The sequence below is a fragment of the Notamacropus eugenii genome, chromosome 3, assembly GCF_028372415.1.
Source record: "Notamacropus eugenii isolate mMacEug1 chromosome 3, mMacEug1.pri_v2, whole genome shotgun sequence".
Classification (NCBI taxonomy): domain Eukaryota; kingdom Metazoa; phylum Chordata; class Mammalia; order Diprotodontia; family Macropodidae; genus Notamacropus; species Notamacropus eugenii.
Genome location: NC_092874.1, coordinates 128,930,653 through 128,945,463, shown reverse-complemented (window position 1 = coordinate 128,945,463; position 14,811 = coordinate 128,930,653). Strand labels below are relative to the sequence as shown.

Sequence of the window (14,811 nt, the reverse complement as noted above, 5' to 3'; positions counted from 1 at the left end):
TTTTCCAAAACTGGAAAGGGTAAATCAACAAAGATTCCCTTTTGTTCTTGTCAATGGTGTTTTCTAAAAAAAACGTGAGCAGTTCTAGGGACATAGCTTATTAATCTCTGGTGACCACAGAATCACTGGGAGTGCTTAGGAGATCAGCTTGCCTATATAGCTGATCAATTAATACAAAACAGTTTATACAAGATAAAAAGAAACACTTCCCTACAGAATTCTTCTGTCTCTATCACTATCTGTGACATGATGTAAGAACACAGAAACAAAAAATTTGTAAATGACGATCTCAGTTTTTTTTAAAGATTAAAATAAACGTGGCTATGCACTTGTCTTAAGGGACAAGAATATAAAAAAAGACAAAAATCATAAACTGCTAATAATTTAAAGCCACATTAGTAGTTTCTTCCTGCCCAATAGGATTATCACTAATCAAGGAAGGCTAACCTCACTTGATGTGGTTTTTACCAACCCAGAAGGCCAATACCCCTGGGCTATGTCAGACCAGGGAAAAGGAATCCCAAACTTAATGGCTCTCTGTGGAAAATGCCTTGTCTCTTGTAACTCAAATCTTAAGAGCAAGCTTGTTCAGGTGATCTCATTTGTCATGTGGAGAGAGGCAATCTCTAAGGTAACAAGAACCTGAACTGTATAAAGCTATGACATAGTTACATTTTAATAAGAGCCTACCATTGAGAATACGTATGCATTTACAGATATAGGAACAAATGACATGTACTCTGAGTGGTTTGAAGAGCAAAATCCATGTCCCCAAAGGGTGATCAACAATGTTTTCTGAAAACCCAAATGAGTTAAGTCATAAATCAGGGGCCCTACAGAAGTAGGTAAATATCCTGAAGGGAGCACAGCGGTGATGGGAAAGAAGAAAGTTTTGGGTCAGATGATACAATAACTTGATTGTGATGGGGAGGGGTAGAGAAATATATAGCTTTAGGCACTGGTTTTTCTGCTTTGACAATGTATCATTTACCCATTGAGTAGTAAAACATTATATAGAGTTCTCTCTGAAAGCAGCTGTTTCACACAGTCAACTTGAACTGCTAGAATCATGGCACAACATTCTTTACTTCCTAAGACCAATTTTAAGCATCTCCTTGCAGTCTTTCCTGCTCCTAATGGTCCCTAGAGTGGGCCAGGATCCAGCAGGGACACTTATTGCTTACATGGCAGTGAACAGCTCCTATACCTCTGGGACCCTGCCAGCCTTACCAGAATGTTCATAAATGAATGCTTTTCTGAGTTAGGCACTTCTTAAATCACCCATGGAAGGAAGAGCTAATTTTATAACTCATCTTCATTACATCTGGATTCTACAGTATTAACTTGTTCTCAAAAACACTACATAACAGCACAAAACAGCAAAGTCCCAAAGAAAATCAGCTGAACGTGGGGCATAGTTACTGTGTCTTTAACTGCTTCCTGTGAACTTTCTCCACACAGCTCAGGGAATAGATAAGTACTTCTGGGTTTGCCTTGTGCTCTCTGCTCTCTTGAGAACGTCAGGTTGAAATGAAACACTGCAATCTCTTTGTTTCACTGGTCTTTATTGTTGGTGCGATTTAATGGGTTTGTTTGAACACTGTTTTAGTAGTTAAGGTCTCTGTATGTAATTACCTCCTTGCTACTTCTCCTATGTGAACTCTCAAGGCGGTAGCAGAGGAAAGCAGTCTGGGATGACTGACAAAAATCAAATGTAAGCTCTGTCGCAAGGCACGTTCAGTGGAAATCATCTTTGAATTCAAATAGCCGCATACATTTCACTTCTCAATTGAAAAAGGCAATGGCAAAAGTACAAATTCCGAGAAAAAGCAGTGGGTGGGTGACTCTCATAGAATCTTGTGGGTACAAAATATATCATTTGGTATGTTGGTTGTGATATTTCATTAAGTAAATATAAGGATATTTGCAGTTTGCATTACAAAATATATAATTCCTCAAAGGATACATTCATCACTGAACAGGGCTGGTCATAAGAGATGCTTCACAGCTTGAGGTGAAAAACTGACTTTAAAAAAAGTAACTGCAAAATTGATATTAAAAAAGCAACTGAGATTTTGGGGCCTTTTATATGTTTTGTAAGATGAGCCAGACCAACTACTTGTTCTACTCCACCTCCTCTCTCTCTCTCTTACTTATTCTCTCTCTCTCTCTCTCTCTCTCTCTCTCTCTCTCTCTCTCTCTGTTTCCCTCTACTTCTCCCCTTTCTTTCACACATACACAAACCATTTCTATTCTCAAGCACAGTATTAGCTACATGTCATGCTGCCAAAAGCTGGAGGATATATTTACATACAAACACAAATATATATCCTCTACATATTGATATATAATTCATACATATATACACACATACATATAATCTTGGGGAGGTGTGTGAGTGCGTGCACATGTGTGTCCCTCTTATCGACCAGCATCTAAATGGTAATAATATGCTATGTATGGTACATTTTACTTATCTCATTTTCCCCCTCATTTTCCACTAATATTGCTTCAAATACTTTTTCAAAATAGATCCTCTAAAATCCTCCTATGATCATAATTCTCCATCTGTAAGAAGGGAAACTGCTATATAGTAATGCAAATAACTATTCATTATTTTTGTTGCCAGGCCTGCTTTCCCTGGGCAAATTCTTTGTGCTACCAATATACTCTTTATATTTTATCTATTGTTTTCCTATTTTAATTGGTGATACTGTTGTAAGGGAAATGAATATTTATTTTTATATATGAATATTAGAATGCTAGGACTAGAAAGTCTTACAAGATTTAATTGCAGCATCAAAGCATCTGACTCCAGTGGAAAGACATCTGAAATTAAGTGGGTATCAATTCAGGACTATCTCTAGATAAAAGAACTAGGTAGTTGAAGTCTGTCTTTGGCATCCCTTCCCTGGTCACTCTTTCGCCTTGACTTTTTGGGTGTCACCTCCCTGTTCGAGGCAATGCCCATTGCTCTCAAGTTTTCTTCTGGTTGCCCAGGGCTCACTCACTTGCCTCCTTCTTTAGTCACAATTTACCTACCTGGTTTCTCATTTGCCCTCTGCTAATGTATGTGAAGCTTCTTTTAGGTATGTGACAGCATCTTAACAAAGGACTTTCTGGAAACGAGTCAAAACAAAGGGGGTGATTGTAATGGTAAGAGATTCAAGGATCATACTGAACCTACCTACATTATTTACATATAGGGTCAGCCCCAGGTCCATCTTATTTTTAACAAAATTTTGGAAAAATCATTTTACCATCTTGCCAGGTAAACTCTTTTACTCTATGAACTGTCTTACTATAAGTTCTTTTATTATATGCTATCTAAATTTCTCTTATAATACTTGAGGACTCAGGAAATTTAATATCATTTTATCTTATTTATTATATATACATTCCTTTAATATTTTGATGGATCTCTGATTTCATTGCTGGGTACTCATGCTGATGGTATAGAAGATAATTTGTTCATTTTTTTTTCACCCACACTGTCCCATAAATTCTGTCCAGGGTATTTACTTGACTTTTTGAGGATCTTTCTTTCTTTAGTTAGTCAATATATATGGCAATCAATGTAGTACATGAGCTGTCTGTAAATCATCTTTTGTTCTTGGTAGATGGCTAGCCCATTTCTTCTGGCTATATATCTCCTTGTAGAAATTCTTTATGTTATTTTTAGTGCGCAATTCTATTTAGATAATATATGACGGCCTAGTCATAGACAGCATGGATGCTTCTATTGATCTTTGAATAACCTAGATATTTACTTCTTTGGAGACTGGAGTATTGTGTGATCCACAGCTATATAACATTAGCAGAAGGATGCTGGTGGCAAAAAATATAGACGTTTGTTTCAGGAGGAGATTGGGGTTAATAAAAGCATTGTACAGTTTCCTAAATGCAATCTAGTCAATACCTTCTGATACTATCCCTCTTTCCCTCCCTCTAACATGCCATTTTGTTATTTTTCTCCCATCTCTTGACTATTACAGCAATACAAACTGCTCAAACAGGTCATGTATCACAAATAGAAGTGAATATCTAAGGAAGATACCTCCAAGGCTGATTGTGGGAAAAATCATGAAAAGAAAGCACAGCGACCCTTCCCCCTCTACTACAATTTATCAAGGAGAAGGAAAGAAAGATGGGCATCTGGGGCTTTTCCTCAAGAGATTTGGTGAGCTGAACTAGGTATATCACAAAGAAGGGTATCTCTTAGGTTATTTGAAATGTTTTCCCAATGGGATTCAGAATTCATTCTTTTAATAATTTCTTCACTATTTTTTTTAACCCTGTGATGGAATACCATTGTGTTATAACAAGGAAATAGAGGGTTTTCCAAGACTAAGAGAGATGCAGAATTAAGTGAGCAGAACCAGAACTTATACTATTATATCAATGTTATAAAAATGAACAATTTTTAAGATTCTACAAACTGAAGAAAAATGAGATAATCAGAATCAGAACAATTAATAAAAAACACTATAAAGACAAACAACTTTGAGAACTATAAGAACTCTGTCAATGTAAACATCATTCATGATCTCAGAGGACCTATGATGATGCACACCATCTACCTTCTGACAGAGAAATGATGGATTCGGGTTGGCCAAAGACCCATATATTTTTTGAACATGACCAACAAAGGAATTTGTTTTGCTTGACTATGCATATTTACGACAAGGAATTAGTTTTTTTTGCCTCAGTGGATGAGAAGAAAAAATTGATTTCTGTTAGCTAATTTTAAAAAGTCCTGCAATTTAGTTAAGATCAATACAAATATCTGAGGAGATAACTATAACCTTAATTTTGATGATAGGAAACAAGAACTAAATAATTCCTCTAATCATTTGAATATAAAAATGAGTTTTGCTCTAAAAATTTTCAAAATTTCTTTTTAGCAAATACCTATTAAACATCTGCTGTGTAGAAGGAAATGTCCTGGACTCTGGGCACATAACCCCCCTCCCCCTCCCCCACATACCAAAACTGCCATCAACACCACTAAAACAAGTGTTTGATGTCAGTTTATAATGCAGAATGGAGGGTCGCTATGTTGGGAGACTAAGAACAGGGAGCAGTGTGGTTTGGCTGCAGCACTTGGTCAGTGAAAGGTAGTAACATAAAAATAAATCCAAAAAAGTATTCTGGTGGCATATTGTGGGGTGCCTTAAATATTAAATGCAAGGTCAAGGGGTGGGTATTTTGTTCAGAGGATTAACTTGACAAGATCTCTTTATAGTAGGCAGAGAGCACAGTCACTTTTCACTCAGAGAGGAGACATGGTCAATCCTTTCTTCTTGTCGTGCCAGAAGGGGTACTACATCCTTGAGGTCACATGTGACCCTGTAGGTCCTCAAATGCGGACCTTTGACTGAATCTAAGCTTCACAGAACAAATCCCTTTAACAAAAGAATTTGTTCTGTAAAGTTTGGACTCAGTCAAAAGGCCACACCCAAGGACCTAGAAGGTCACATGTGGCCTCGAGGCTGCAGGTTCCCCACCCCTGTCTGACTTCACATTGGAAGAGCCAGGTACTCCATAAAAGGAGCCTAGTTCTTCACAAAGAATCTGGACAGTTCCAGAAAGGTGTAGTCAACATACGTTGTGAGCAAAAGTTTTCATTTCCAATAATACTGTGCACCCTGGGCAGGTCAATACTTCAGATTATCACCCCCATTTTAGAACATTATCTCCTTTCATTTGGGCTATTGTAGTCTTCTAACTGGTGTCTCTACTTTCAGTCTTCCCATCTGAGTGATCTACGTGTCACTGTATTAAAAAGAACAACAGTCACAACTTCTGATTATACTTGTTGAGCCACTGTCAGTGATCTATGGGATTTAAGAAGAATTACAAGTAATAGGAAAGGTACCACAAGACATAAAATTGGCAAGTGCTCCTGTGAAAAAAGCAATATTATTATCTAGATTTTATGGAGACTAAAGCTGAAAGAGGTTAAGTTTTGAACAGCATCACTCATAAAGTAGGTGTCTTTGGCAGGATTTGAACTCAGGCTATACTCCAGTCAGAATATATCTGGCATTCAGTTCCAGATACCATCATTTTAGGAAGGACACTGAGAAACTGGAATGTGTCCAAAGGACCAAGATGGTGAGGTTACCTGACCTCCGTATATGAGAATCTGTTGAGAGAACTTGGTATGAAGAACAAAAGATTGATGGGGGACATCAATGCTGTCATCAAGTATTTATTTAAAAGGAAGTTTAACTTGGCCTCAGAGGATAGAACTAGAAGTAATGGGCAGATGCTGCAAAGACACAGGTTTCACAACTCATATGGGAAAGAAAAAACATTCTTAATTGGAAAAGAACAGTGACCTAAAATAGAATTAGCTGTTAGATCTTCAGATATAAGGCAGACATCACTTCTTGGGGATAGTGTGGAAAGGATTGCTTTTGAGGTATGGGTTGGAGAAGATGACCACTGAGAACCCTTCTAATATTGACCTTCTGTTATTCTGGATTCTATTTTTGGAATCAAATCCTTGGAGAACTAGTATGGTAGCCTGTGCTACCATACATACCACAGGTGATTGAATGTAACAAGCATTCCTGACTAGTGAATCTGCGGGGAAAATCTACAGCCTCGTAATCTCTCCTTTAGTTCCAAGGTGCTTCTTGATTAACCAAACACAAGACACAGAAAACAGCAAGTGAAACCCCCTACTTTAGCCACAATTAAATAAAGCAAAGCACCCTTGCCTAAAACCTTCTACCAAAACTTTTTGTTTGCTTTGTCAGTACAGGGAGCTCTTGGAGAAGGGACTCCCTCTACCTATGCAGACTGGTTTCTGCACTGACAAGGGCACTGAGATATTAAATAACTTGTTCAAGTTTACACAATCGGTGTGAGTCAGGACTTGAATTCAGGTTATGCTGGTTCGATTGTGCTGTCCTCCCTCTGTTTCAACTTTGAAAATGTTCCTCCTTGCCACTGCCCCGCCCCCCACTCCTACTGGTATTCCTTCTCCCTTCCCAAGTTGCATTGGGATATCTAAAGTATATTTCTGAGGTTTAGCTACATCTATGGCTTAAAAGACACTGTATCAAGGATATTTATGCCCATAAAAGAAGGGAAATCAGTAAAGAAACCAATGGGATGAATTGCAGGCTTCCGGCCCAAGGATTGCACTGGTGTTTACATGTGTGTATATACACATATGTACATGTACATATATATATATGCATATACACACACATTTTTATACACACATGCTAGTGTGCTAAGAGGCAACTTTATGGAGGATTTAAAGAAACAAAGGGAAGAACTGCACAGAATTAGAAGGTATGGGTGAGTCACCATCTTTATTGGGGGAGGGACTAATCATGTCAAGATAGCCTCAGATTCATAGATATATTTAAATAAATAAAATAAATTTTAAAATTTAAATAAACAATAAACAATACATTTAAATAAACAAAAATAACTCTTAATAGGAACCTTCTGTGTGGCACATTTTCCCTAGGACTGCTACCCAGGGTGTTAAAACTCATTTCTTTCTCTGCACTGGTCTCTTTTTTTGTTGTGGTTTATTTTCCTACCACCACCATACACATCACATCTCCAGGTAAAGTGGTGTGTGTATATGTAATAGTGACAGTGGGCAGCAGAAGACTAGGTGGGCATTGTCAAAGTTTTCCTTTCCCTTTCACCTAAAGCCCTGATCTCAAGAGTTCAGATAGAAACAAAGCAGGAACATTTATCCCTGTCTTTTCCTAAGCTTATGGCCTTGGGGGTAGGGTGGGGTGGTTATGAAGAATGCAAATGAGTGTAATGCAAAATAATATACAAGTACAGAAGAAAGGTGAAATGGGGTTTGAAAGGAGAGAAAGATATATTATTGATGAAATGTGTCTGCCTGCAGTAACTAGAGGAGTGTGGATACTTATCAGGTACAAATAGGATACTACTATACTATATACTATACTAAAAGGATACTATTAGGTACTAATAAGGATAAACATTCTATTACAATCTATGAGGACCAACTCTTTGCAAAATTATGGAGGAGCATGGACAGTATTCCCTGTCTTTCCATGTTCATTTTCCCCTTTCTTTTCCCAATAGTGTCTCACCCCTTGAAGTACACAGTACATGGCCTGTTCTGTCCTTCCTTCCCCTTTCCTACTCTTAAGAAGGGGATCTGTCGTGGTTTATTTAGATCTTATCATAAATTGAATTCCCTGTGTTTAGAGATTTTTGTTTTTAAGACTTTATCTCTAACTGTAGAATGAAATTGTTTTATTCTCTATTAAAGGAATTTCAAACCTTTGCAGGCAGGTGGGAGTGGTATATTTTAGAGGCAGGAAGCAGGCACCTTAATGAGGTAAAATGGATGTCCATTTTGCCAATCTATAAGGACAGCGCTTTAGCTTGCATGAAGTGAGCACCTAACATTTTCCCCCTTCCATTCGGACAAAAACTCAAGGCTGCAGATTGAAAACAGGGTACTAAAAGCCCATGAACTTCTAGCAGCATTGCTGGAAGGCCAAGCAATTCCCCCCAAAGTAACACCAAAACAAAGCGCTAATTTGTTATGAACCTGATGTCAAAAGCTTTAGATGAAAGCTGTTCATGTACTTCCATTTTTTCAATTCATTTTTCTCATTCAATCAGATTTTTAAAAAAAGGAAATGCAGACACTTCTAATAATTGTACATCTGGAATCAATGCTTTATTCAACAACAAGGATAAAGGGAATCAATTATATATTTCTTTACCTTTGAAACCAGAAGCGAAATGATGTCTTTTACGGTGTCTTCAATCAAATCGTCTATTTTTGAATGATACTGTTGCTGGATGTTAAAAGACAAAGATGCATTAGTGTGGATATGAACACAAAACTTTTGTCATAAGTCATAAACGCTTTAAAAGCTGCTAGCCCTGACAGATCAGATGCACTCAAAATGATCGTTTTGAACCTCAGAATAACAAAACCTTGAAAACGATCTACCCAATCAACACTTTCTTTTTACATTCTGTGTTGAAAATTTTCCCATGCACGCTGTCGAGTTAAGCAGCTAATGGGGTTATTATTTAGATGAATTGAGTTCTTATTCTTATTCAGGCGAAGGAATGTGAAGGATACTTTTTTTGTCTCCCCCTCTATAATTACGGTGGTCGTGTATTTTTCTAAAGGGTTGGTTTAGCTGGCGAAGCAAAAAGACTAGAAAAAGATTTAATTAATACAGCATTTCATGTCTGACAACTCTCATTCATAAGTTATTTTAAATGTGCTCCAGAAACAAAATGAGCTCCCAATTGTTCATTCTAAAAGGACCTTTTTGTCAGCATGGGGAGCAGCAGTTTATACAATTCTTACAATATGCTCAAGCAAGGGCAAAATTAAAATTTCATCAACAAAGGTGAATGGATGGTAACAAATTAATAGGCCATAATAGGTATTATGAAACAGCATTCCCTCTCCACAGTCACAGTCCTGCTTCCTCGTGAAAAAGACGCCTTTAAATAAACACAAAAAAGAGATATATTTAAAATAAACCTGAAAGACTCCCCCTACTCCCTTTCTTTAGAGAATACTACAGAGTTCTGTTCTTAAATTAGCAGGAGCTAGGGCTTATATTGCCCTGTGAAGACGCATCAATTCAAACAATAATTCTTCCTTTAGAAACATTTATCTGACAGTACATTGTCCCCAGTAGCCACTTCACACAAAATGTGACTTGTAAAGACTAACCCTATCTTGATAGTTCAAGGCTCCTTGGAGCAGCAAACATAATGCATAGAGGGAAAGTACTGAGGTCAGTATAAACATTAGACCAACTTAGCAGCTGCCAAGTGAAGAGTTCGCTAAGATGGAAGTTTTTGAAAGCTGTCTTTCAAAACTCCTTCTGAAAACATGTCTCAAAGTTTCCACACAGAGCAAAATACTGACTTAGATCTGCTTTGGTGTACCAAGGAAATGATTTTTTTTTTCTTATTGGGTCATGAAAATAATATTTATGAAGCTTCTGCCTACATGAAACCCAATAGAGGAAAGGGTAAATTTGTGTTTGTGTACGTGTATGCTTACGTGTGTAAGAATTCTTCCATAGATGTGTGATTTTACCTTTATTTTTGATGGGAGAGTTGGGAAAGGGATGAAAAATATCTAAAAAATTATATATGATTCATATATATATATGTGCAATCTTCAAAGAGATCTTTCTCTCTCTCTCTCTCTATATATATACATATACACATCTATCTATCTATCTATCTATCTATCTATCTATCTATCTATCTATATCTATATCTATATCTATACTTGTGAAACATTCAATGAAACATTAAAGGTTGGTTGAATTCAATGATATTGATCCATGGTCTTATTAGCCCTCACACCAGAGCTCCCCAAAATAGCAAAAACGATTTCAAACATGGAAAGCCGCTTGCTGCTGCTGAGGTAGGGGCACACTTCCTGCTTTTTACAATAGCTGAAAGTATATAAAAAGGGCGGAGGGGTAGGAGGGAGGGGAGGAGAAGGAAGAGGAGAGAAAGAAAAGTAGAGTCTTGAAAAAGCCAGCTGGCAGTTAAGGTCCTCATCCAGGCTAAATTACCCACAACTTTCTGAGCCAGGCAAGCCCTCACAAGAATATGTTTCCTAGGCCCCCAGCAACTACACTATTCAAGAGAAGGCTGGTTTGCTGAGGAAGTCATTCCTCACCCCTCTTCAAATTGCTAGAAAAAAAATCATTCTTCTTTCCTTCTCTGGGCCCACCCCTTCTCCCCCCAAGCTGAAAACTGTAAAGCTGACTGGGTGGTAGGTGAGTTTATATAAATAAACTGGCTGCCCATCTTATGTTTTACCACTCTCTTTTCATAAAACCCCCTTCCCTCAGATTTGGCATCTCTTCAAAAAAGAGGGAACTAATCCAGACTCCAACTGTAACTACCTTTAGTTTGGATTAGAGAAAGGATTCAGGATATGGATTCAAGGCTTATTTCATTTCTTATGAGCCTACGGATTTTTATTTTCCATAGCAACCCAAGGAGGGCTTTAAAGAGAGATACTCAACTAGAAATAATCTGATGGACTGGGTCCCAACCAAACCCCCAAACCTTCTCAACTGTTGAGATTTGGCCACATTTGGCTTACTGACTTATCCTCATTTGCCTTAACTTTCATTTTGTATAATTTTATTGGGTTATTTAATGGCTCCAAAAGGTGTTCAAATATCACTGAGAGATTGTTGCCCAAGAGTTCCTGGGGTATCTTTCTGGGTTAAGCTTTTGGGTCAAGTCAGACCCTACATTTCCTAAAAGCAAATACAAGATGAGTCATTGTAGATGCTCTTTAATCCCCCTTTTGGATTCAAAAGGATGAAATCTATCATGGATCCTTGGAGTGATGCCATTTTTTAAAAAATCATAGCTGGATTTAGCCTCAAAGTTTAAAAAGAGTTCTAGGTAACTCTAAATAACTGATAACTCAAAGCATTGGAAAATGGAAAATTTATTTGTGTTGGATTTTAGATCATTTCAATCAGTCAGTCAATAAGCATTTATTAAATACCTATGTGCCAAGTACTGGGCCAGGGGGTCATAAACACAAAGAATGAAGCAATCCCTCCCATCACAAAACTTATCATCTATCACATATTGTTCTATTAATGATAAACTATATTATTATATGAAAAACTATTTCTCCAATTTTTTTTTCAGGTCTAAACCTATGATTCCCTTGATGTACAGAATTCTTGAACTCTTCTAATACAGATCAGCACCTGATCTCTCACTTGCATAGTTTCCTGGGACACTAAAAGCGAATAATTTGCCAGGATCATATAGCCAGTATGTGTCAGAAGTGGGTCTTGAATCTAAGTATTCCTGACCCTAAGTTCAGCTCTCTATCCACTACACCATGATGCCTCTCTCAAATTGATTTTTAAATTATGTTTGGCTTGGGGTAGTACTAATACAATTTGATGGTAATAAAACTCCCTGTTTACACTTTGGTTAGATAATGGGGAGAGATTGGTCCAGGAACAATGTGAGTAAATGTTCAGAAGGTGGGCAAGGGTTTAATATTTAATATTTCACAAAATGCCCTAAATTAATAATTCAGAGATAACAATATGGATTCATAGATTTACAATTCAAAGGGACCTCAGAGTTCATCTAATCCACCCCTCTCATTTAAGTGATTTGCCCAAGGTCACAGGGGAAGTGAGCATCAAACATGGCAGGTGAACCCAGCCCCTCAGATGCCACAGTTAGTTTTTCCACTATAATACAGCACCACACTAGTCAATACTACAGAAAATTTTGTTTATCAGAGTTGGATAATACTATAAACAATTTCATTGGAGCCCTTAGCTGAATCTTATAGCCAAATTTCCATTCTGACTTATATGTTATATATTTAAAATTAAGAATACATAAGATTTGTTTTGGCCATACCAAAAATCCTATGAAAATCTTCTCAGAGTTTCTTGTTGAAATGACATCATCACATCCTAACCTTTCACAGGTACAGGTACCAGACCCTACTTGAGGCCCTTTCCTCCTTATACAGGAAGAGAAACAGAGTTTTGAATCTTGCTGTAGGGTTAAGTAGCTCTCATCATATAGTCAAGGGTGAAGGTAGCACCCTACAGGACTTTTACTGCTTTCTGGGTCTCCTTAGGCATGAGAACAAAGAATTTAAGGAGTAGCCCTTTGTCTAAAATTCCTGCCTTATTTTACAATTCAGCATCAATTCACCTCCCTGTTCTCATGAAAATACATAAGAAATGAAGATTAACCAGGTTCTTGTTCAGTTTAGTGGTTTAAAAAGAGTTTTGCCACAACTTCTGGGATACATTTTAAAGGTGCTGGATTGTTACTTGTGGGGATAGAAATCTTCTATTCTGAGAACAAACACCGCACAAAGAAAGATAGGCCCCCAAGTTGCCCCATTAATGTGCTTTCATCCTCACCCGATGGGATCGTCAGATGAAGTGGCTTTGAGGGCAGATGAATGCCTTTGGCCCACTGAATGCTCTGCTTTTCTGCTGTGATGGCTAACGAGGTTTCTAAATATGGGGCTGGTTTTGTGATCTCAACATCTGTCCCGGAGGGCCAAGGTTGGATTGCTGACTCATTTCACACAACTGTCACATGGTAAGAGCATTCAGCCACTAATCAGTCTATTAAACACTCTTCTGAGTGGTTACAAAACATGCTTGCATCACCACATGTCACTTAAGAAAACAGAATAATAATTTACAAGCACAGAAGGATTTGCACTAATAGGGATGATAAAGTTGGAATGCAAAATAATTCTTGGCTGGCTTCTGGGGAAGTTTTCTTAACAGTGGCCAAGGACTCCGTCCTTATTGTTTGGGGAATAATATGTTGCCTGTTAGCTTTTAATTCTGATGTAGTTCACTGAGTTTCACTCTTGTGTACTGATAAAATTTTTACTGTAGTCAGAAACAGTTGGACCCACTATGCCTTGTATCTAAATATTTAGAAACAACATTATAGGTCACTTTCTAAAGCCTGGAGTCCATAAGCTGGACTTCTGCCTAAGTCACATGCTTAATAAGTTGCTGGAGAGCCTGTAGTAAGAGCTGATACTCCTACCCAAAATAGTTCTTGGGCACGCAGAATGAAGAGGGAATATTTTCTTTTGGCTTTGAGTTTGAATTCACGGGGGAACAATACTGTAAGTGAACTTCCTCTTCATCCTGTAGTTCATTTATACCATTTTAATGAGGTTTTTAAATGCACCTTGAGTATTGTATGAATTATGTGTTATTTATAGAGAAATCAATTTTCTTATCTTTTGTAACATGGCTAGTCTTTAAAACCACCCCTTAAGAAAGTAAAGAATTTATTTTTTAAGTGGAACCATTCTTTGATATTTTTGAGGATTTTAGTCAGGAGAAGGCAAACATTTGTCATAGTTATAGGATATTAAAGAAAGATACTTGGGTGTATCTAGTCTCCCTTCCCTCCCTTCATTTTACAGATCAGGAAACAGAGGCACAGAGAGATGAAATTCCTAGATCAAGATAACATGGATAGTTAGCGGTAGATGTAGGTCTAGATTAGAACCTGGGTACTCTTTCCATAGAAGAAGATTTCAGAACAGCAGCAACAAATAATATTGGATGTTAAAAAGTAGCAAATAAATCGAACCCATAATGATGGGAAAGAGGCAATGACTTTATAAATGAGATGAATAGAGGAATTTAATATGTGATTCTTGCCCAGAGGCATTTGTATATTGGAAAACTTAGATGAGTACGCAAGAGATACTGGGATCCTGCTCAGCTCTTGTTTGAGAAAGCAACTAGAGGTAATGATACAAGTGATTATAAAGCACAGATTATCAAGAACAACTTAATGTTTTACAAGTACAATTTAAAATTTGTTAATTGTTCTCTACTGTAAATTTCAGATGATCAGGTTTTAGTCATAATACACATTTCCACAAGTTTGACTTTTTTTTTATGATGAGATTGTACTAACGAATTTGCCTATTATAAACAAATGATCCACTGTCTGCTCAAAAGAATAACTTTCTGTCCACCTCCACAAAAGAGAAAAAAATCTAAGAACTCCTGTCTTAATTAAGGATATAAATATATGAAAATGCTTGCATTTCCACAATCTGAAATAATCTAAATAACCAATAATGTTCTATTAACTTAGCCTAAGGTATAGAAAGTTGAATAGAAATACAATATACAGATATCATCTCATTTCTCCAGTACTGCAAATGCTAACCAGAGGGAAAACTTTTGCTATGACATATATTACATTATTTTACCTACAAAATATCCAGAAATTTCC

At 37.2% G+C, this 14,811-nt stretch overlaps 1 protein-coding gene across 17 annotated transcripts in view; it reads right to left on the bottom strand.

Annotated features, from left to right (window-relative positions):
- The window catches only part of CADPS2 (calcium dependent secretion activator 2), a 741,873-nt gene that overhangs the window by 70,931 nt on the left and 656,131 nt on the right, over positions 1–14,811 (bottom strand). For all 17 annotated transcript variants that reach the window (XM_072652868.1, XM_072652877.1, XM_072652869.1 and 14 more), the window contains one exon: positions 8,748–8,822. In XM_072652868.1, coding sequence (XP_072508969.1) covers positions 8,748–8,822 — 75 coding nt within the window. The remainder of the gene's footprint in view (positions 1–8,747; positions 8,823–14,811) is intronic.